This window comes from Parasteatoda tepidariorum, chromosome 9, assembly GCF_043381705.1.
Source record: "Parasteatoda tepidariorum isolate YZ-2023 chromosome 9, CAS_Ptep_4.0, whole genome shotgun sequence".
Lineage (NCBI taxonomy): Eukaryota > Metazoa > Arthropoda > Arachnida > Araneae > Theridiidae > Parasteatoda > Parasteatoda tepidariorum.
The window spans coordinates 40,834-64,590 of record NC_092212.1 but is presented as its reverse complement, the minus strand read 5'-3'; the positions used below and the strand labels follow the sequence as shown (position 1 = coordinate 64,590).

The window sequence follows — 23,757 nt, the reverse complement described above, 5'->3', positions numbered from 1 at the left end:
GGGAAGACAACCTTCCCAGGGGTAAGAAAACTTAGTCACTGGTCTAAATGTTCAGAAAGTACAATATGTTACCAGTCCAAACACATTTCCACCGGTCTGTTTCCATGTCTCTGTTAAATTTTATATAAAAATAAAGTTAATAAAATGGATTTAAGTAAGAGAATTGAACATCATAAAAAGTCTGATAAAAGCTTTCTCGAATTTCTATTTGCATTTTGTTATTATATTTCTTATGCACAAATAACTCACTTCTTTTAAGAAGAAGTAGAAGCAAAGATAAACGGAATTAGTAATTAATAGAAGACGGATGCAATAACAAAAATTAAAATTTTCAGATTTTAGCAAAACCAAGTTAACTTCATCAACTAACAAAGCATATATTTGTTGCTCAAATAAAATGATCGATTCAAGGCAAACCTATAGTATAAAGAATATTATTTATTTTAAATTTATAGTTAAAATATTACAGTAAATTATTAAAATTGAGAAAATAATAAAAATTATAAAACAAAACCCCTCTTTGTTATAGACTTAGTTTTACATACTTGAATGAAAAAAATTTTGCTGTATTTGTTATTTTCAAGTGTAAGTTTGGCAAAAATCTATGGTATTTTTTTCCCCTCCCATTTGTTAGTTATTTGAAACTATTGACATTAAAAGGGATTATTTAAGTATGAAAAATTAAGAGAAATTATATTCTCTTTTTGACAGTTGTTTTGTAATGTATGCATAGCAATGACATTACTTTCTGAAAATCAATATTGAATTCAGTCAGTAAATTTGCTTTCAGATGATTTTGCCCACTAGAATATATAATTTAAATGTTTATATAAAATGCCACCAGTTATCTTATGCTGATGTTAATAAAAATTTTCAGAACTGAAATTCTGCAAAAATTTGAGTATAATTTTCTACCACTTAATTAAGCAGAAAGCGGAGCAGTTAGCATCCCTGCAATTAAATTACTGGCATTTTTATTGATTGTTAAAATATTTATCATAACTATTGACTTGATCACATTCTGTTATTCATCATGATTATTAGTGTTTTTATTACTTTATTATTTCAAAAAATATTTAAGCAAACAACAAACTTTCAAATTCTAATTTCATTTTAAAAAAAAATAATATTTAAAATGAATTTATTCTCTTTAAGCATTTTGTGAAACTGAAATGAGCATCAATGAGCTTTATTCATGTCCTGAGTAAGCTTATATCTCGGGCATAAATTAAAATTACAATGATTTTAATTATTTTTTTTCCTTTGAAAAAAAAAAACTTTTTATCAATATTACACACATTCAATTTAGATTTATAACTTCATTTGTCTGTTTCTGGCTTTTGTAAAAAGAATGTGTGTGTTGAACTTTTGTAGGAAAAAAAAAAGGTTCAATACACATGCTCTGATACATTTTTTTTTTTTTTTTTACTATGCGATACATTTTTTTAGCATGACATAGAATTTTAGTTGAGCAATATTCTTTTCTTGAAACATATCCTTAGATTAATAATACTAAAACATAAAACTTTCTTATTTATATATATTGTTTTTGTATAAAGTGATTTACAATGTCATTGGAAAGCACTTACCAGAAGTCGTACCTAAGTGTTTATTAGCTTAAGGAAATTAATAGATCTGACTTTGAACTTTAATGCTCTTAAGAAATTTAAAAATAAATTTTAACCCTTGAAATACATCATGAACACACAAAAAGTTGTAGCTATCTTTATTCTTTTGGTCAAAATTTTTATTTAGTCTTTTAACGTAAAAATAATATTTTAAATCAAAAAATTAAAAGAAAAAATCAATCATAATAATTCATGTATTCTGTCTTAATCACATATTCATAAAGATCTCAAAGACTTTTTCAAAATAAAATTACAAATTTCATTATTATAAAAAAAAAAATGTGCATTTTTAAACCACGTCATTCTGTAATAAATACACAGGATTCTTTTCACAAATAAAGAATTTAGTCTTTGGGTAGGAGTACAATGTGAAGGAAGTTATCTGCATAACTCATGTGTTCACTCATCCATTGAAGACTCATGTCAAGTGGTGGGTGTATACCATGGGTTATCAACTGGTAATTTGCACCTGTTAAACAAAACAGATGAATATATAAATTATATCGACTGTATAGACATATAGAAATAAATTGGCTGTGTGTATCAAAACATGATAAATTACTGCAGACTCAATGCATAAAAAAAATTCATAATTTGTAGAAAACTATGACACATGGTTAAAGTTCCTAATAGAAGTCCCTAACTAAGAATTGCTGTATTAAATTGAAAATATACATTATGATTCTGTATGAAATTGAAATTATACATTATGATACATTACTCGAGATAACACTTAAAAAACAAAATAAAGTTGAAATCACTTTTTTTAGAGTTTGAGTGTCCTAGGCTAAGCAAGCACATCTTTAATGACAACAACAGTACTTAATTATATCTTTTCATTAGGAATATGTATTTTTTGTTTTCATAATACTCAGGATTCTATTAAAATTTACACTATTTTCTGACTAAGCTTGGAGAGTGAAATAAAATGCAATTCCAATAATCTAATATTTACATAGTTTAGGAATTAATAAACTAGTATTTAGAAATAAGAGAAAAGTGCTTTTTTTAAAAAAAATTTAAAAAGTCATTCCTCGAAAAACGAATAAACATCTTTACTTTATCAGGAATCCCATTTTATATCGAAAATTGATATTCCCTATCTTTTTCAAGTATTTTAAGAAAATTTAAACAAACCATACTTTATCTATGCACTACAAGTTTTCAGAAAAATGTATTTCTTTTTTAAATGGGTCATGCCAAACATTAGATTTTCTCTGAGACTAAATATCACTAAATGAGTTCATCAAGAAAAAGATATTACCGAAGTATGGAATTTTTATAATAGATTTTAAAATTGCGCTCATGTCCTTAAATCAAAATTAATTCAGAATTACAGAAATTGAACTCGTAAATAAAAATTTCACACACTTAGAACAAAGTAGAATTATCACACACTTCTTTAAGAATAACATGCATAGTACAGGAAGTCACCAAATGACACTAGTACTTCACAAGGACGAGAGCGTCAGAGGAATGCTTTCCAAGTATTCTGTAAGCAGTCACTCAGTGTCCTAACCAAATAGTTCTGCCAGAGGACGCAGGTGAATGATTTTTTATGTGGGAGATTTATTGGCCGCCTGGAATGTAAGCGTACTCAGATGGAAATATCATCTCTAGGCTGGCAATGATTTTAAAATGAGGGAAATGTCAATATACATAACAATACTGGTCGCTTTCGAGTTACAAAGCCAAATGGATATTAATATTTTGCTGTAACTGCCAAAAGAAACAGACAGAGTGCAGTATCCAACCTGTCTCGTCAGCTATCTACAGCCATGGGTACCACGGTTTCTAGGTAAACCATGTGCAGAGGTTTGAGAAAAATATGTCTTATATCGTCCCTGGCCTGTATGATGTTTTCCGACGAGTCCAGATTTAGATTCACATCAGACTTTAATATGGAGAACCACTGAGACTGAACAACACCATTTAGGTGGTGTAGGATTGTGGTGGAATTGAGAACAGATCTGCATGTTCAAATAGGAACCGTGACAGACTAAATTTATCGGAACTTCATTCTGGAACAACCTTTGTCTATGGGTGCTGAATTGGGGTTCATAAATGACAGTGCCAGTCTTACAGCAAACTGAGAAAATATTGTAAACGAACGCCTTTAATCTGAATATATCACCCTTATGGAATGGCCAGCATTCTCACCTGACTTAATCTGATGTGTGAGATGTAGTTGGCTGATGAGTTGCAGCCTATTAACCACCTCCTACATGGAACTTCGGAGAGCATTACTTTCTGAGTGGAGCAATCTTCCCCAAGATTCTGAGTGGAGCAATCTTCCCCAAGATTAACTTGATACTCAGCATGTTGTACGGACCGTATTTCATTGCATGGACGTCATGAAATATATTAAACATTTTACCAACAATGTATTAAGTTTTTGTGCAGCTGATATTTATAATAATTGGTCCAGGGAGCAATAATCATAGTTTTTATAAATGGTATAATACCATCTTTTTTCTATTTATCTTTTGTTAAGGGCTTCATAAATAAGTCATTTGTTTTGTTTCTGGTACTTTATTTGCCATTGAGCTGGCATTAATTTTAATTAATGGACATGAGTGTATTTAACTTGAATCTCAATAACTGGTTATTGTTATTGTCAAGACTGGTCATTTTCTAACTCTACCATATGAATTTCCCTAGTTTTTTTTTAAAAAAAACTTTCTATGACCTTTCACTGATTTTTTTACAGCTGAAATCAAATTTTTGGGTAATTCCAGTTTTTTTCTGAAGCATGAGTTTTTTTTTTTTTTTTAGCAGATTAAAAAGCAGATGTTTTGTCACAATTTCTTAATTTTTTAAACTTAAAAAATGAAACTTGCCAGTGCTTTGCTTCAATCATCACATTGAGGAATCTATTGTATCCCAAGATGGAAATTTTTAATTATTGCCAATACAATTGCTTTTTAAATACAAAAAATTACTAATAAATTTAAAAATAATTATAAATTTTTGTTATAATGGTGTTTCCATGTTATATATATATGTAGATAAAACAAGGGAAAAATTACAGAACAATGAAAAAAGGGGAAAAAATTGGGATTTGTAATTTTCCCCTTGTTTTATCTACATTTTGAACTTATTTTATGACTTCTATTTACTTGCAGCTTATGTGCAATAAATAAAACTTATTGTTTTTCTTAATTTTCTTCGTGTTTTTTGTATTTATTTATTATGCTATACATATACATATATATAAACTATGTTCTTAAAAAACTGTAATGGTCCTGTATTAAAAATTACTAACAAACATAACTACAGTACTATATGCATAGCAATAATGACAAAATGAAATTTGTCAATTCATTTATTTGCTATTGGAAACTTGCTTGCCATTTGAAATAAAAAAATTATTTATTAAAATAGCTAAGATAATTTTTGATATTTTAATAGTAATATGCTAGTAAACTATCTAAAAATGCTAAGAAATTTTTATTTTTTTGCTGAAACATTTTATTAGATACTTTACTAAAAAAATTTCAAGGAAAATACATAGCAAAAATTGCCACATAATATCTTATATAAAATTCTTATAACAGATTCTACTTAGTTAAGGATAAAATACTTCTCACAAAAAAATGGCAATTCTGTGCAACAAATAAAGAAAATAGCAAGAAAAAATATGAAATTTATAATGCAACAACAACAAAAAATCTTGCTTTTTAAGTGAAACTTTAAAATTTTTTGACAAATGAAAATTAAACACAACAAAGCTTTCAGAAAGGGAAACTAAGTCCTATTTATAAATAATATTATAGCCATGGAGTATAATAGCATTTTTTTGATTTTTAGCTTTTTGCGCAAGAACTCATGATATCAGCTTAAATCCTGAATCATAACTCAATAAAAAGTAATACATACCAATCTCTTGAACCTTTTCAGGCACAATTGTTTCAAGCAAATCTTTTAGTGTTACAACTTCTCCGGTTTCATGAACAGGCTTGACTAATGTCTGGATTAATGACTCACCAGGCTAATTTTTTTAGAAAAAAAAGTTAACGTAAAAATAAAAAAGAACATCCATTTAAAAAATTCGATTCAATACAAACACGAAAATTAGAGAAAACTGTACAAAAGTAAGTTATTTTTTAAAACATTGTAAAATAGTTTATTTAAACTTTATTTCTTCTCTTTTTTTATTTACTTTTTGAGACTTTCTCTGTTAAACCCTATTTACTTGTTTCTAATAGTTTTCTGCTTTATTTGTATAGCATAGCAATTGCTCACTTTGTTAACAATTTTTTCTTATTGTTAAAATCCCAACTAAAAGTGAAGCTCTTTGCCAAAGAGAAAATTCAATTAAACTATTTATCTTATGATTTTTTTCATTTAATGTTGATTTGACTCATGTAAATCGCTTAAGTAATAAGGCTGGATAAGATTTTTCATTATATACCATTCCAGATATCATCATTATAAGAAATTTCTTAAAAGTGATATCACATGTTTTCTAAACAATAAAATCAGCATCAATATATTTAATCCTATTTAAGGATTAGTATTCAGAATTTATACTAAGTATCAAAAGAATTCCTTTAAATTCAACTACAGAAAAATAAATTCAAAACAAGAATATATTTTAAAATTGGTAAAAACATTATTAAAAATGCTGATTTAACAATTTGTGAATCGTATAATTAACAATTTCAAATCACAAATGTAAAAAATATATATATAAAAAGAAAAGGCGGCCATCAGCAGTTTACCTGTCAATGTTCTAATAATGGAACTTTGAGTTTAAATTTAATAAGAAATTAAAGTCTGATGAATACTTTTTTACATACATTTAAAATTTACATTATGAAGTATTTTCTTTCATTTAACTTGAATCTGTTGAATCTATAACATTTGATAATTAATATTTGATTTTTTTTCTTTTAAGGGATGTTTTTAACTGCACTGAAGCTTTCTGACAGGAAAATTTTGTATGTCATGAATTGGAACCATATTTTCTAAAGATAACGATGAAGGATATTAGCAATGAACATTTTTATACTATGGTGTATGGCAGGGCTCGAAAAACCGCCCGTCCTCGGCTGTCAAAAATTTCCCGCGGACAACAAATTTCTCGAATCCAGCGTCCGTACAGACTACCATTTTCCCGTTAATGTTCATGATTCATTTTCAATTTTTGTTATCTTACAAGAGTCTAGTGCCTCACTTTTTAAATGACCCTCTAATCTCGAAATACAGCAACATGCTGCACATGGTGGAATTGATGTTTTCTCTGTCTGGGAGTACTGCAGCGGTTGAAAGGGGCTTTTCAGCAATGAACTTACAAAAAAACACATTACTTACTGGTCTTAAACAAGAAGCGTTAAACGCATTTATGAACATCTACCTAAATGGAAAACCTCTTTCAGATTTCTGTGCAGAAACCTCTGTAAATCATTGGCTTGATTGTGGAACTGGCAAACGTCATATTTGATTCATTTAAAAAACGCAGTACCATCGGATAAATTGACATGATAATTGACAGATAACTTAACCTTTGTTATTTAAATTATTTCATCAAAGAAATAAATTATTTCATAATAGAAATACTAGGTTTTACTATTAGTAACCTAGTATTTCTTTTATTACTGTATAATGTAATCCTAGTAACTACTAATTCATTGTGCAATTTATATAAATGTTTGTAATAAATAAGAGAAAATGATATTTTTATTTATTTAGAAGCGACGGGTTAGTTTCAAAGGAGGACAGGTACATTGTTGGACAAGCCGTCATCGGGGACGGGTAAAATTTCTGAGTTTTTTCGAGCCCTGGTGTATGGGGAAAATATAAATGAATCTAATAAAAACAATTATTCAAAGTTACAAAAAAACTGAAATAATACATCATGCATTAGAGAATATTAATACTGCACTAATGAACTGTATTAGTTCAAATAATCTTTCCGTTTCAAAAGTATTAATCTTTGGTTCTGAGGTTCAAAAACGTTCGTGCTGAAACTTAGTGAGTCTTGGCACCTGTAATCTGCACATTGTGCATAATGCTTATGTTGAAGTACTTAAAGTGGAAGGTTTTTCAACCATAGTTGAATATCTAAAGGATATTAACATTTGGTTCAGGAAATATCTTTCTAGAACTTAATGAAATTGATTTGTGAAACCACAGATTTGGAACAAAATATTTTTCTTATATAATGAGGTATGTGAGTTATTGTCGGTTACCACTAGTTTGCAAAAGAGCTCAAAAAGATCTGCTTAAAGTCCTCTGCTAAAAAGTGATGTGTACAAAAGAGTAAATAAACCACTTACACTACCTTATCTAAACTTTTTGTAAGTGCTGGTTCAATATTTTTTACAGTCAAAGAAACACATGTTTTGTATGAAATGAGTTTGCAAAATACTGTTTCATTTTATGATTATGGAATACTACAAAAATAAAAAATTTGTTCCTTATATCTTAGAAAAGTAATTATTGAAAAAGGAATATCCTGATGTTATACTTAGTCTACAGAAGAAAAAAAATGAGTTCAAGTTAGATGTTTTTACTTGAAAGTGACAAGGTGGATAAATAGCCATTTCTTCAAGGGTTACACCTTGAAAGGAAGCAACTAGGTAGTACAACAAAGATTGTAAATCAATTAGTAAAAATGTTGCCCAAGTGCTGCTTGATAAACTAATGATGAATGGAGACTTTATGTAACAGATCACCGAAGAACTTACGGAGAATAAAACAGGCGATTTGAGTGAGGTATTAATATGAGTTAAAAATATCACAATTTTTAAAGCCATGAGGAAATGCATAGTAATAAGTGCCAAAAAAGATTAAAAAAATAGTTTGGGTTTATGATAAAATTGAGACAAATAGAGTACGCCAAAAGTGATTACTATTGAAATGTACGATTCGAAACTAGCGAGTAGATATAATACCGTGTTAAAAATGTAATGACTTAAAAACATGTAGGAATTCCACAATAACTGCTGAAAACAAGATTGAAAAGTCACTTGGATTAGCAATGAAATGGATACAAATAAAGAGCTGCAAAAAAGTTTACTAAAATTTGAAATTATGTCACAGCACTGAATCTTTTTCAACTAGGTAAAAGGAAAAGAAGGCAATTAAAAACATTTTGATGATAGTCCACAGTCTAGGGTAAAGGCGACTGATGTTCCTTTGAAGCCATAACTCTGAGAGTCGATCACCATTTCAAAGTTTCATTAGTTGAAAGTTCGACCAATTCCTCCTGAATCTGAAGCTCTACTGTTTCAATATTCACAAAAGGATTCATAGCCCATTGAGGGACTTCCAAGGACAAAACATATTTAAAACAGTCAGAAAGTTCATGCGTAAAGACTCAAGGTGTTGACAATATTCTTTAGTATCAAAGGGAATTTTATCATTCTTTTAAAGATCCAATAAGATTGGAAATTGGCTGAACTCATTCCGACCGAAATTCCGTTTCCACAAAATGAGTTTTTTTCGAATAGCAGAAATAACTGATTTTGTAGTGATCAAATTTTGAAGTTTTAAATTAACACCATTAAATTTTGCAAATAAATCCATCATGAATGCAACGTCTATCTTAAATTCTAGTCATCTGTCTCTCAGAGCAACATCTCTGTCTTCGAGGAACTCAAGCACAGAGTCGAAAATATTCTGAAACCCATTGAGACAGGCGCCTTAGGAAAGCCAGCAAAACTCAGTGTGTAGTAGCAAGCGATTGAATTCATCTTTTTTTTAATGTAACTTTTGAATAATCGATCGTTGAGAGCATTACTGCGAATTTTGTTCATAGCAGAGATCGACATATTGGAATGGCTGATGCAAACGATCGCTGAGAATTTTTCCAACTAAATGCTGTCATGTAAATTACACAGTGAACAGCTAAAATATCTCGTACCTCCCTCTTCAAAAAGGCGATAAACCCACGATGTCGTCCCACCATTGCAGGAAGTCTATCAGTGGTATTAGACATAATATTAGCAAGAGGAATGTTTTTCTCTTTAAAGTAATCTTTGGCAGTATTAAAAATAGATTCACCTTTGGTGTCTTTAATCAAGCTTCTTGAAAAAAGCATTTCTTGAATATTTCTTCCTTCTTCCACAAATTGGACGTACTCCAACAGCAAAGCCTTATTACTTGGCAAGGTTGACTCATCGACTTGAAGGGAAAATTTGTTGGATATCAAAAGTTGGCATAACGAAACTTCAGCCATCTCATCAATTCGTGGTCGCACTGTATCGTTGCTTAATAAGATATTTTTTAATTGGATGCGGCTGAATGGTGTAAAACTGTTTCTAAAACTTCTTTGACAGATTGCAGTATCAACTCTTTGCCGATGGTATGAAAGATTCCCAGATTTAACAATTAATTTTTATATATTATAAGAGGCTATCAAACCATCATTTGTGATGAGGTAGCTAGTAAGCCTGAGGCCGTCAGAAACTTGTCGTTGATGTTCGTGAAAAATGACAAATCATTATTTTGTTTGTCATGATAAATTTTTTGCAAATGCTCTTGCAAACAAGAAAGATTTATTGTCTTATTAGATAAAACTTTGGTACAAAGTAAACACACGCGTTCTACAGTGATTGACCAAATTCGAACTTCAAGTACACGACACTGTATTGCCGATACTTCTTTTTGTTAACTGACATTGTTGGCCGCCGCAAAATACAAACAATAAAAGAAACCCATATTCATTTTGGTCCATATTCCTAAAAATTAACAAATAATTTACGATAAAGAACTAATTTGTGCATGTACCTGGCCAAATAAACAATGAAATCAAATCAAAACTGTGGTAAATAACTGAAAGGAAGTAAACGAAAACCATCCTAAGAAACATGGGTCAAATCAAACTTTCATACTGAACGCGCATGCACTTCACCAAATATCTTAAATGTGGCAAAAACAACTGACTCATGCATCGGATTGGAGAATAGGAGTCACATAAGTTCGTTTTATTGCTGGTACAAATGCTGAATCTGATAGTCTTAATTTGTTTTCTTTAATGTTAATTTTAGTTATTAAATTAATCTTAATTTAACAATTATATTTTGGAGTTTTAAAACTAAATTTGAATGACCAAACATGCTCATCGCCCCCCTACTGCCTGAAATATACCCACTGCCCAAAACAAATTCAGCGCCCTTCGGCATACTCCCACTGCCCCCGTTGAGAAACAATGATATATATTTACTCTAATATAAATATATGATTTCAGAGACTAAATAGATAACCAAGGAGGAATTTTTGGACTTTTAAATACTTTATATTGTCATTATTTGATACTTTTTTCATTACTTAATCTTATACTATTATACGAGGAATGGTTGCCAAGTCGAAAATCGCCCCAGAATTAATAAACTCCGGTAAACTTGGGGGTCTGGGGTTTTTGGCCACGAGGAATCGATTGGCGCCGGTTTTGAAGCGCTACGGTCGAGCAGTTCGGAGTTACAGATAGGATATTTTCAAACTTTATTAGTTCGCCATAATGGCTATAGATACTTTTCTCCACTCTTATAAATGTATGCTAATGCGAACTTTACAATAAGGAAAAGCGACGGTGACAACTTAAACCAATAATATACGAAGGAATTAATAATTTAATTGTAAGGTTCGCATTAGTTTACATTTATCAAAGTGGAGAAAAGTTTAACTTTTGTGTTAAAATCACCGTCAACAAAGTCCGACATTTCAACATTCATCAGATTTCAAGCTACATTTTCAACATGCAGAACGCACCTCTACATGAAATTCTTCAAGGAGCCGGAATTTTGGAACAACAAGCGATCAACTCAATTCTACCCGCAAATGGACAACTAGAAGATACCGTCATTGTCAGAATGCTTCTCCATTACGCCGAACAAGCTTACCCGACCGTCAAAGTTGCCGTACTTCACCCTGAATTTGTCGCACGCTTCTACGTTACAACAGCGGATGGCGCTTATGAAGGAATGGCTCTTCTCAACGATATCAGCGACCAGAACAAGGCTTCCAACTATCTATACGGCGTTCAACAAGGATTCGACGTGCTACTCATTCCCATTCACAAGAGAGCTCAAATGGATAGAGGCGAGCACTGGATGCTAGGAATTTACGAAGCAAGCTATGGAGAACGTCAACTATTAGTCTACGATCCAGTCGACAACCCGCTGCCCACCGATGCTGTTTTGAGAAAAATACTGCGACACGTTTTGAATACCGTTGTTCCGAATGAAAAGCTGAAAGGATGCATCGTGAAACCTCGCAACGTTTACAACCACCAAGATGACGCGCGTCTTCCTGCGGAGTTTACATCGTCTTTTATGCTCGACAATACCTCTCTCATCGACGCCTTTTCCTGGACAAGAATTTTCAAGAAGCGGATGAACGGAAGCAAATTTACGAATTCGTTGTGAACAGTGTCTTTAATGGTATCATTTTTTGTTATCAATTACATTTTGTTTCCTATGACTTTTCTAACTTTACCTTTGTATAGAATAGTTCCCTTTCCAAACTCTGTTTAGATAGTTTACAATGGTGCACTTTAACCGGTTATCTTTTCACCAATGGTTTCACAAATTTTCTTATGGCATGTATTGTTTTGATAAATCACAATTGAAAATTTAAATCTTCGAGTTAGCTTCGATACCTGTTTTCTCCGAGCCGAGCTCGGTCACCCGCTGGTATTAATTTAATCCAAATCTTGCACAAAAGCAATGCCTTCAAAAGTAAGAAAACTGGCTGGTCACAATCATTTCAATAATGAGATTTCTGTAGGATGCTATTTTAATTACAAGTGATTTCTTCTCACCTGATATAGTCTGAAAGGAATGTGTTTAAAGTAGAGCTCTCCTTGATTTTCCATCAATCTTTTGTTCACACCCCAAAACTGATCGAATTTATCTGCAAAAGACATATAAAATAATTATATATATATATATATATACTCTGTTAAGCTGAAACTCTCGGGACCAAAAAATTTTTTCCGTTTAGGGGAAGAGTACACTAGTAAAGAATGCTTAAGCCATAAATTGTTTTCAGAATAATTGCAATGATTTAGAAATAAATAACATATAACAACTATTTTCATTGGCATTTATTTAAACGTAACGAAATTAAAATATAAATTTTTGGTACAAAAAGAGAAGATTGAGAAATCTGATATATGCCTTTGTTATACTATTATCCAGTTGAAAAGAAAGATATGATAGAAGTTTGTTTAAAGTGGCTGCGACTCACCATATTTTCATGGTACATTTTTAAATCATTTAGCATCTTTACACCAATTTCATCATTTTTCGATAGATAAAAATATCTCAGTTTTTCAATACAAATTTGAGCCTCACTTAAAGTTTTCACTTTTGGGCATTCAGAAAGCAATTGAGTATCAGTGTCTTCATTTTCACTCTCGGCATCATTATTTGCAACCATTTCAACAATTTTATCAATATTTAAATCATTCTTTTGACATTCAATATTTTCGTCAGTGTTTACAAAATCATTACCATTGATAACACTTTCTCCAGTCAAGCAAATCAAATTTGTTAATTCAGAAAAGGAATCATGAGAATCAGTGTCATCCACGACATCTGTAAGGATATTGCATTCGGATGTATCTTTTTTGAAGAATGCCTTAGTGAAACAATTTAAAATGGTTGAGCTTTTTACTTTTTCCCAGGTTGCAATTACCCATAAAAAAGCTTATAAAACATCAAATTTTATGCTTTCTTTTTTTGGTTGGCCTATCTACCTAATCTCTTGTTCTCTCGTCATGTCATACTTTGCGCAAAACAAATCGTCAACCTCTCTTTTGACATTTTACCTCCTTCACACTTTTCCCTTTTTAAACACAAAGTTTTAACCGGTAATGCCAGAAAAAAAGACAAGTCTCATCAACATTTAATATATCTCCGTGAGTATAGTCCTTTAATAAGGGAGGTACTTTTGAACTTTTCTAACCATCCACTAGAAGCATTAAAATCTTTTATCCCCAATTTCTCAGCTCCCTCTCTAGCCTTTTCCTGCAACTGGATAGTTTTGATACTGGATACTAGTCCTGATACTGGATAGTTTTTGCTCCTAACTTGAGAAAACTATTCAAAAACACATCTGTCAATTTTAAATCCAAGTCTGTTTGCCAAAGATATTCTAATTTGTTTCTTATTTTCTTTTTTGCACCAAAGTTTCTTAAGTTTTTCTCTATTTTTAATGATGTCTGCTGCCTGAGTCTTTTCAATTTTAAAGTCTTTGGGCAATTTTCGATCACTGCTTTGATGTTTGAAATACTCCCAAAGTTAAATTTTTTCCTTCAAAGTTAAAACTTTACGAGGCATTGTTGAACAAGAGACTTTTTCAAGAAAAAATATCTTTTAAAAGTTTTATCTCAAATACTCTTTCAGCAGATGTAGTTATGAAGAAATGAAAATGTTTTTCATAACTACGCAGACATTCATATGATACCGAATGGACACTTATATTCCTACATCACTAACCCAGTCGGTTTCAAACAATACATTTTATTTCCCCCATCACTTGATAAGAAGCCTGGTAATACCTCCCTGAAAATAAACTTCCAGTAATGCATAGAAAAAGAACAAGACAATGCTTACCTGTAAGACACCAAACCCCATGGAGTTGTATTTGCAATCGATCATTTGTCAAAAGTTTGAGTAAACGTTTGATTTATATGAACACTTGGATGACTAAGATTTCTATTCTTTTAACCCAACTAGGATGAGTGCAAGGATCAAACTGATAAGTAGTAGAAAGGAAATTTCAGTGGGAAAGAGGAATTTATAACATTTAATGTGTCACTTAAACTTGTATAAGGTTGCAAGACTGAGCATGTGGGGTCACAACTGTGTGGTCCAGATAAAAAGACCCAAAGATGCTGCAGTTTGAAATATTTCAGATGAGCAGAATCATTTTCCTTTCTGCCTTGCCAAAGATAAAATCGAAAAAATAAAGAGACAAGAGAATGATAGATTCGTTAGAACTGAAATAGATTAATGTTTTTAGTTATGGACCAGTCAAAAAAATGCTAGAGGGAGGCGTTTTTTTCAAATTTTATAGTAATTGTTTTTTTGTTTTTTTTGATTTAAAAAAAGTAGTGTTGGGTTTGAAGACATAGTAAACAACGTTTCAGGACAAAAATGATTGTCCGCGTCCAGTTGCAGGAGTGTCCGCTTTGTGGAGAATGTACGCAATGGTTTATTCATCGAAGATTCCCTGGGAATTAAAAATATGTCCGTATTGAGAAGCGTCCATAACAGGTTTCACTGTATATATATAGCCAACTGTTAGGTGTAACCAGCATTTATTTATTATGTTTAGTTTGGCATATAAAGCAGTTTCAAAGGTAGAAATTAGTTTGTAAACAGGTTCCTAGAGCTTTATGTTCAAAACATTTTACAAAATTCTTTAAAATGCCAATTTTGATGATTTTTTTTTAGTGTCAATGCTTACAATTAGAGAGGGAAAAAAACAACTTAGCTTTAAACGCCCTCAGTAACCATCATCTATTTGAGGAAAACATCCTAAACATTACAACATTCATAAAATTAAAAGCTAACGTGATTAAGATGAACCTCACCCTTCTCAAATCCCTGCCACAGTTCCTTATGTTCTTTAGGCAACATGCTCTGAACGACCTGCGCCTTGTGCTTCAGGGAACTTGCTTCTTTGACGGTCGACATAAAATGGGACTGAACGGCCAACTTGTTCGTACAATGAATCAACTCATCCTCTGGAAAACCCTATTTAAAAAAATAATTAAATAAAATGATGATGCAGAACATTTAGAATGTCATAGCAAGATATTTCAAATATTTTAGTTTTACAAAATATTACCTTTTAAAATGTTAAAAAAGAAAAAAAAACATAAAAATATTTAAAAAATAAAAAAATTCATTTACAAACTAATTCTTTGGTGATTCTACATATTGTATGCACCTTTCAACTTGTATATTTTTCTAGAATCAAGTACTTCTGTACAGAAACAATGCATAGGTAGCGAATGAACATTGTCATAAATGTGAGTTATTTTTTCTTTTTTCCTATACTGAGAAAGAGTTCAAGAAAGAACCATTGCTCAAAACAAGTAGCCCAGTAGAGCTCAGCAACAAGATGTAATTCCGTATAGTCAGCAACAAGATTACACTGCATATAGTCACTTGTAAAACAAAGGGAGAAGTCAAGAGAAGAAACAGAACCAATGTAAAAAGTCGTGAGAAGTGGCACTTCAAAACCACAATATGCCCCAGTTGTGTTTGCACCCACAATGTAGGTCTGAAGGAATAGGTCACGACAGATGATCAGAAATGCTATGAAAGCACCATAATGGTATGTACACAAATATAAGAACACATTAAAAATTATCTAATAATTTAACTATAAATTTATAAAATCAATTATTAATATTAAATTGTAGAACCAATGTATAAAGCACCAGTTTCCAGTTTAAAAGAATATATATATTTTTTTTTAATTGAAGGAAAGTTGAATGCAAACCTATCCTCACAAAGAAAACTGTTTGAACACCATACTATCAACAATCAAAGAATGAAACCAGGTGTAAAAGCCTCTGTAGATTAAATAAGTTTCGATACAATTTCTTACACAAAGCATGTTATACAGTTCACCTATAAATGTTTAAATTATTCAATATATATACTTGGATAGTACTAACTGCTATGATCAGAAAATAGGTTACATGAAATAATGTATCTACTGAAAATTGGCCTCATACCTTTGAAGAATGTTAGTTTAAATCTGACATATTAAACCTCAGGTTTGGGCTTTTAAAAAAAAATCTTAATGATCTGGGGCAGAGTTGTATTAAAATTATTCAAAAGTAAGCCCAAATTACCTTAAATTTGCACGACTTTAGTTAGTATGCTTTTAGCATAAAATTGTGTTGAAAGATAATTCAATAATTATTATTTTTTTTTCTTTTCTTTTTTTACCAGAATAATGTTTTAAAGATGCATGAAGACAAAAATATAAATCTTAAAATAAAAATTAATGACACACACCTGATTAACATTTTTATTTTTTATTGCTTAACTTAATGTTTTTCACTTTTATTTAGTTTAACTGCAACAAATTCAATTCTTGTTTACTTATTTTTAAATGCTTTTATGCAGAACTCAAGAAATTTAACTTAACCCTCCTGCGTCTCTCCTCTCTCTAAGTTTCTTACTTCAAGCAGCAGGCACATTTAGAAAAATACTACCTGAAATGTCCTGGGTCAGACAAAAGGTATGCTTTCCACCTTCTGCTTCAATTTGTGGTTAAAAGGGGTGATTATTAATCTAGGTGGTCAAAGAGGGTCAAGACAGTTTGATGGATGAATTGGGTTTTGTGATTCACTTTTCTTAAAGTCTTTGTTGAACTGTATACAATCTTACACTTTTCTCTGAAATATCAAGCAATAAAGAAGATTTTCCTCGTGATAAGATAATTGCTTTCAGGTTATGTTACACTCTTTCTTGTCCTTAGCTTTTTGACAATGATAGAGTTGAAATATAACATCAAAGGTTTTTTTTTTAATGTTCCCTGATTTGCTGCTGAATAGATTTTTGAGATTAATAATTTTTTCTTCCTGCTTCTTGTGATTTCAATTATTTCCCAGATACATTTGCTGCTACCTTCTAAGTTTTTTATTTTAAAAAATGTGTGTACTTTTTAAATTGCCTCATTTCCAAATTTAAAATACAAGTTCATTGATATACATGTTAGTAATAAGTCATATTGATCTTTTTAATCAATATTAATGATAATTTTAAATTTAAAAAATAATTAAATGAGTGAGTGTACTTTCAAAAATGTTAGATTAGAAAAATAACTGCAGTTCAGTAGATATAATTTCTTTAATTATTATTTCTCTCATATTATTTCTCTTTTTCCTTGAAATTAAGTAAAAAAAAAGCTTTTGTTAAAAGTTACTGTTCTAAAAATGGAATATCGTTAAAAACGTACTTAAATTTTTTTTAGTGTCTCTAAAAACTTTTTAAATAGTGCTCGTATTGAATTTCAAGTAAATTTGGATAATTTATTCTTAATTCGTCTTTTAAATATTTGAGTGAAAATCATTAGCTGTTCTTATGACAATTTATAAAAATGACTAAAAATATAAATTTCTATGTATACTAGTATTTATTAAGCAAAGCTGCATTTATTATTATTATTTTTCTTATTTTATTTTTAAGGTGAAATTGATAAAGCTGAAAATAATTTGAAATTTTGCATACAAAGAATAAATATCAGTATAAGAAACGTAGCAAGAATATCATTTCAAAATTCAATATGATTCTTTGTAGTTTTGTCTATTGCTGTTAAATTCAGGGGAATAATCTTTACAAGATCATGCAATGTTATGTATTTCAGGGGATCATGCAACGATATATATTTGGAAGAAGAAAAATTTATGTTGAAGTAACAGAATTTAAATACACAAAAATAAGCATATTTTTACAAAAATTTTCAGTAATATTGATTCAAGATGTTTAATATCGAGCATTTTTTTTAAAAAAAAAATTCAACTCTTTGCACCATGTTGGTTCATAGAATGAGTTATGCCATGCTTGTAAAAATGGCATTGCATAAACATAATGGCAAATAACTAACAATAATTTTTTTCGGCCTATAGAATATAGTACATGCAAAATCGGAAAAATGTGTTAAAAGGACTTTATTAATTTCTCTCCCTAACTGTTTGATAAAAAACATTGTTCCTTTTTCTGCGAAAGAAACTAACAATAATTAGAACCAATAAACATGACATAAAAATGCTTTAACATAAGAAAAGGCACTACGATTATGCACACCTTTTGTATGGCAATAAAATAACATAAAAAATGCTTATATATATAAACAAATATTTATATTTTCAAAATTGGAAATAGTATCTAGATTTTTTTTTTTATAAATTACGCCCGCCATCGTCTTCTCAGACATAAGGCGTCTTGCAGTCCAATACAATACTGAAGTAGCTCCAGAAGGTGAGAGGGCACAATAGTCATCAGAGGAACGAGCGTCAAGAAGAGAGGGGCAATCAAATAAATGCTCCCCAGTCATAGGCGAAGTGTTACAGAGCACACAAAGAGGTGAATTGACCAAGTTAATTCTAAATAAATGGGCCTGCAAGTAGTCATGTCCAGTAATTAATCTAAGGCAAGCAACTCCCTCAGCTCTGGGAAGGAGGGAAAGGTGAGAGCGCTGCTGGTCATCAAGAAGGCTAGCCCAGGATTTTCCATAAGCTAATTCCCTAAGAGCAAATATTGTTCTGTGCCATAGTATATAGAATAAATATAGGATATTTTTCAGTTTTGTCCTCTTTATAGTACCTAGCTTAGCAATAAAAAATCGAAGAACATGCCTAAGTAAGCAGAAAAAATTATTGAAAGAAGGAAATTAAAACTTTTTACATTACTTCCGTTAAATATCATTGAATTAAAAGTTGTAACAACTTTTGTAACAAATGCATCGAAAGATCACTGATGAAGTAAAATGGATATTTTGTAGCTATTGAATCGTATTTTCCATGACCTTTAAATATAAAGTTTATCCATCACTTGGATTATTTTAGTTAAGGTAGCAGAATTATCGTGTACTTTATTTAAATTCATTTACGTTTCCTTTTAAATTCTAGCTTAATTTTATTATTACTTTTTTGCTTTAAGTTTATTTAAGCTCTTATTTCAAGTTTCATTATTTTTTCGCATTTCTCTTATGCGATATTTAATATCATAACCTATGCGATACACTTAGTTTACAACTATACGCCCATTTTTTTTAGATCAACTTGCATAGTATTTTTGACCATGAATAGAAAAGAAAACATGCGGAACCCTTAGGTGAGATGTTCTTCCTTTGGACAGTACGATAAGCAGAGTCTAGATTATATTTAGATCACAATAAGGGCTTGTTTATCGCTTTGTGTACCCCCATTTCAAATGAAACTTCTGAAAACTACTTTAATAACTTAACAGGAACATCACATAATCATGTACTTTATATTTCAGACAATCAATCAATGCATATTCTAATATGAATGTCAGTACTGTAATACTTAAGTTGATTACTTCCACCGATCTGGATTGAACAGCTTTTAAATTAATGAAATATTAGGAGGACTGGAAAGTAATGTCGTTTCGGTGCACTTGATATTTTTTATCAAGATTTTATTTTAATGAAAAATGTATTCATCCTCGTTATCAACAACTCTTCAATACCGAATTGGGAAAATAATGGATTTTTAAGTCCGAATATTGAATGCGCCGAAACATACGAATATTGAATGAGCACAACTCGGGTTTACCACCTTGAGTTTATACATACTTTTATTTGGGTTTCGAATCATATGATAGGTGAGAAAATTATCCTTTGAAACAAATTAATGATGAAATTAATTAAAAAATAAAGCTTTTTTTCAATAGAAAATCTAGTTTGCAAGTATTCAAACAAATAAAACATATAAAATGCGCAATCATTTTAACATTTTATTGGAGTTGCTAGAATTTTCACAATGATAACTTAAATATTTTAAATATAATCAGTTGTAAATTAAAAAAATTGTTTTCTTTAAAATGTATATTGTAATTTGAGTGGCATAAATTATTTACAATATTTGATTATTTGTTTGGTTGGGAAAAAAACTTTGGTTTATTAAAAATATTTGCAGTTTTAACATCTTGTAAATTTTTTTATATAATTTATTAAGGAAATTTGAATTTATTATTAAACTTAATTGTCATTACTGAAACATGCTACATTTATATATTCACATATGTGAGAAATGTATTTACTAATGAAAAAGATTTAAATTTCTCCTCTATGTATGCAATTTTTTAATATCATTAAACTGAAGTACTAATAAAACTTGTGCTTTGAGTGATGGGATTTTTAATAAAATGCAGAAAAAGTCTGTAACATTACAGAAAAAGCAGAGAGTGTATTTAGAGTTGACTTCATTTGCCAGATAAAAAAAATTTTAATTTTTTTGTAAGAAAAATAATTGTTTTTTAAAAAAACAATTAACTAATTTAATAAATTAGTTAAAAAATATAGAAAAATTATAATTTGTAAAAACTTATAAATTAGTTCATTAAATATTACATTAGTAATTAAACACGAAATTATTTGCTGCAATTTACACTAAAATGAAATTACCTTTTCGAAAATTATTTGAAATTTGAAAGTACGAAACGATTTAAATTATTAAGATTTAGTATAATAATTTAAGCAATAAATATTAAAAGAAAATTAAATATTTAGAAAATGTTGGAGAAAATAAAAATAATCTGTGTATTAAAGGTAAACTTTTGGTTTGAGTGGGGGGTTCAAACATCAAAAATCGCTAACTATTCAAACAGAAATCCTCTAGCACAGTTAGTGATTTGCGATGACAGCTTATACGCCTCTCAATTTGTGAACAGTAGGAGGTTGAAGGGGAAGGAAATATACTGGTTGAGAAAAACTCGGGTTCGCCACTCCAGAGGCAAGAATGCGAACCCAAAAATCCTCGGGCAAGCTGCTTTTAGTACAGAAATCATGCCCGAGATATACCATGCTTGATGCCAGGAGGGTTAACACAAACTGGTGTATACCGGTTGTATCCCTGCTTTTAATTTATTAAATAAAACTTATTCATAATAAATAAACTAAAACAGTTTTTGACAAATTTCAGCTCACAACCAAACTCAAATGGAGGTGGACATATTTCGATGAAATTAAAAAAAAACTTACTAGTTTTATTAAAAAAAAAAAAACTTTCAGAAAATACGAAATTGCTATTAAAAAAATTCCGGGAAACAATTCATCAAATACCTTTCATCATGATTCAAAAAAATCTTTTTTTTTTCCAATTAATGTTTTTTTAAATAATTTTCAATTCTACTTCAACTATAATAAACTATCAGCATATTTTTTAAGCTAGCTATTTTTTAAAGATATAAAACTGTTTATCAATTTACCTTGTTTCACTTTAAAAAAAGGAAAAACAAGGAATTTTAAATGATTTTCTTTTATGAGCAATACAAAACTGCAAAGATGATAAACTGGCAGCAAATGATATTTGTACATTACACATGTTTAAATGTGAAAAGAGGTTTAAAAAACTAACAGTTAATAAGGAACAATAGATAGAGAAATAAAGCAAACTGTAAAATCTAAAAAAGAGAATTTATTTTCTGTCATCTTTTAAAGGAATTGTGCTGACATTTTGTTCAAAAATCAATGCAGACAAAAAATGAAGCTCATAACAGTTAAGCAAAAGTTCCGGGAAACAAACTCAAAATTTAAGATCCAAGAGAGCTTCTAAGACAGTCTCCAAATAATGAAGTGTCAAAACAGATATTGTACTTATAATGAGGATTTTACATCAATTTTACTCAAGTAGCATTCCAATGCAGTGATTAAGCTTGTTTCAACAAAATTTAAGACAGATATAAGTCAAGCGATGTTTATTTTGATATTTATAAATTACCAATCGATAAACAGGCTTTATAATTAATTTCTAGAAAGTTTTTAAAAGAGTTTTTTTAATTCTACTTTTATTATCAACTAAAAGCAACAATTCTAAAAATTAATGCATACAGAAACACACTACGTCAGTTAAGAAAACATGAGAATAATAGTAGACAGAAAATACCAATAAAATTTTAAAATCATAAAAAATAAAAAGTTACATGTAATACTATCAATACTAAATTTTCATTCCTAGATACTAATGATGGTCTATTCAATATGGCACATTAATACACCTAAACCATTAAACTCTTAAGTATAAATCATTTGCAATATTTTAAAGAATTTCAAACAAAAACTGATTATTGTGAATCACCAACAAACTGTGATAACAAAAAAAAACTGAAGCCCTTAGTTCATTAATGCAAAAAATAGCACAATTGGATAGGAAAAGTTGAAAGTAAAAAAGTATGACTTAAAAAAAGAACTTAAAAATTAAAAACATCTTAAAATTTAAACTTTAAGATCTTAAGTTTCAAAACTTTTCTTTTTCTAGACTTTATTAAGCTGGTTTTAAGCCTTCTGAGTTTTTGTGGTTCTAACAGATCCCACTGCTGCATGAATAAAAATGTCGGGCAAAGTACAGGGGAAAAAATGCTGCATTTTTTACTTGAAAGTGGACTGTGACATTCCAGGGCAGCTGAGCATCAGCTCCATAGAAATCAAATAGCAATCCTACAGGGTAATTCCTAAAACGACAAAGAAGAAATAGGCTGATTAGGTTGAAAATAAAGGATCTAATCAGAGAGCTGAGTAAATGTTCAATTCTAAGAAACTGAACACAAACATCACTATATTGATCTATTGAAAGTTAAATTGCAGATAAAACATGATAGAACTATATGTTAGTAAAATAAAATAAGAGATACTTCAAAATGAAAAAGTATGAAACATTAACTGTACAAACCATTTTAAAGGTTGACTATCATAATCTATCCACATTTCTGCACCAACAGTCTCATCCTTTACATGATTGCTGAAATGTTTTTGAACTTTGTCGGTTACCAGTGGGAAATATGTTAGGCGTGGTACCATTAGCTAAGGAGAAAAAAATAAGAAATAAGTTTTTTTTAATTCTGAGCTAATTGTATATTCTACAGTTTTTAAATACGTAGAATAAATCTTTATTTTTAATCCTTAGTAAGCATAAGTTTTAGCAAAACAGCATTTGGAAATAGAAACAAAAAGTCATCTAAAATTAGTTTTGTTCAAAAACCTCAAAATATTAAATAATAAACAATTCTACAAAAGGATGCTACACATAGGAATGGAAAAATTCTAGTCGTCACTGCACTTAAAAAGATTTTAGACAAATATTTTATACTTAAATAATAAAACTGGTTTTAAGACCCAAAAGTAAGAATATTTTTGTTTAATTAAGTAAAATACAAAAAAGATTATTCCAGACTGCACTGAAAATCCCTCTTCCCTATCTGTCTTTCAATCTTTAATAATAAATTGCACTTATAAATTCTATAAATTATAAATCATTGGTTATTTCTACGTTTCTAGGAATGAATATAGAACTGAATATTATTTTCCAGTTAACATTACTTAAGAAGCAAATATATATATATATATATATATAAGTTCAAAATGAAGAATAAAACAAAGAAAAATTATGGACATAAGAAAAAAAAAAAAA

General features: G+C 29.8%; 1 protein-coding gene across 9 annotated transcripts in view; it reads right to left on the bottom strand.

Annotated features, from left to right (window-relative positions):
- Window positions 1-1,709: 1,709 nt before the first annotated feature.
- Window positions 1,710-23,757, bottom strand: part of LOC107453288 (autophagy protein 5) — a 26,139-nt gene continuing 4,091 nt past the window's right edge. For all 9 annotated transcript variants that reach the window (XM_016070046.3, XM_016070047.2, XM_071184817.1 and 6 more), the window contains 6 exons: window positions 23,020-23,150; window positions 22,723-22,801; window positions 15,178-15,340; window positions 12,397-12,488; window positions 5,508-5,619; window positions 1,710-2,097 (listed from right to left, as the gene is read on the bottom strand). In XM_016070046.3, coding sequence (XP_015925532.1) covers window positions 1,973-2,097; window positions 5,508-5,619; window positions 12,397-12,488; window positions 15,178-15,340; window positions 22,723-22,801; window positions 23,020-23,150 — 702 coding nt within the window. In that variant the 3' untranslated portion in view covers window positions 1,710-1,972. The remainder of the gene's footprint in view (window positions 2,098-5,507; window positions 5,620-12,396; window positions 12,489-15,177; window positions 15,341-22,722; window positions 22,802-23,019; window positions 23,151-23,757) is intronic.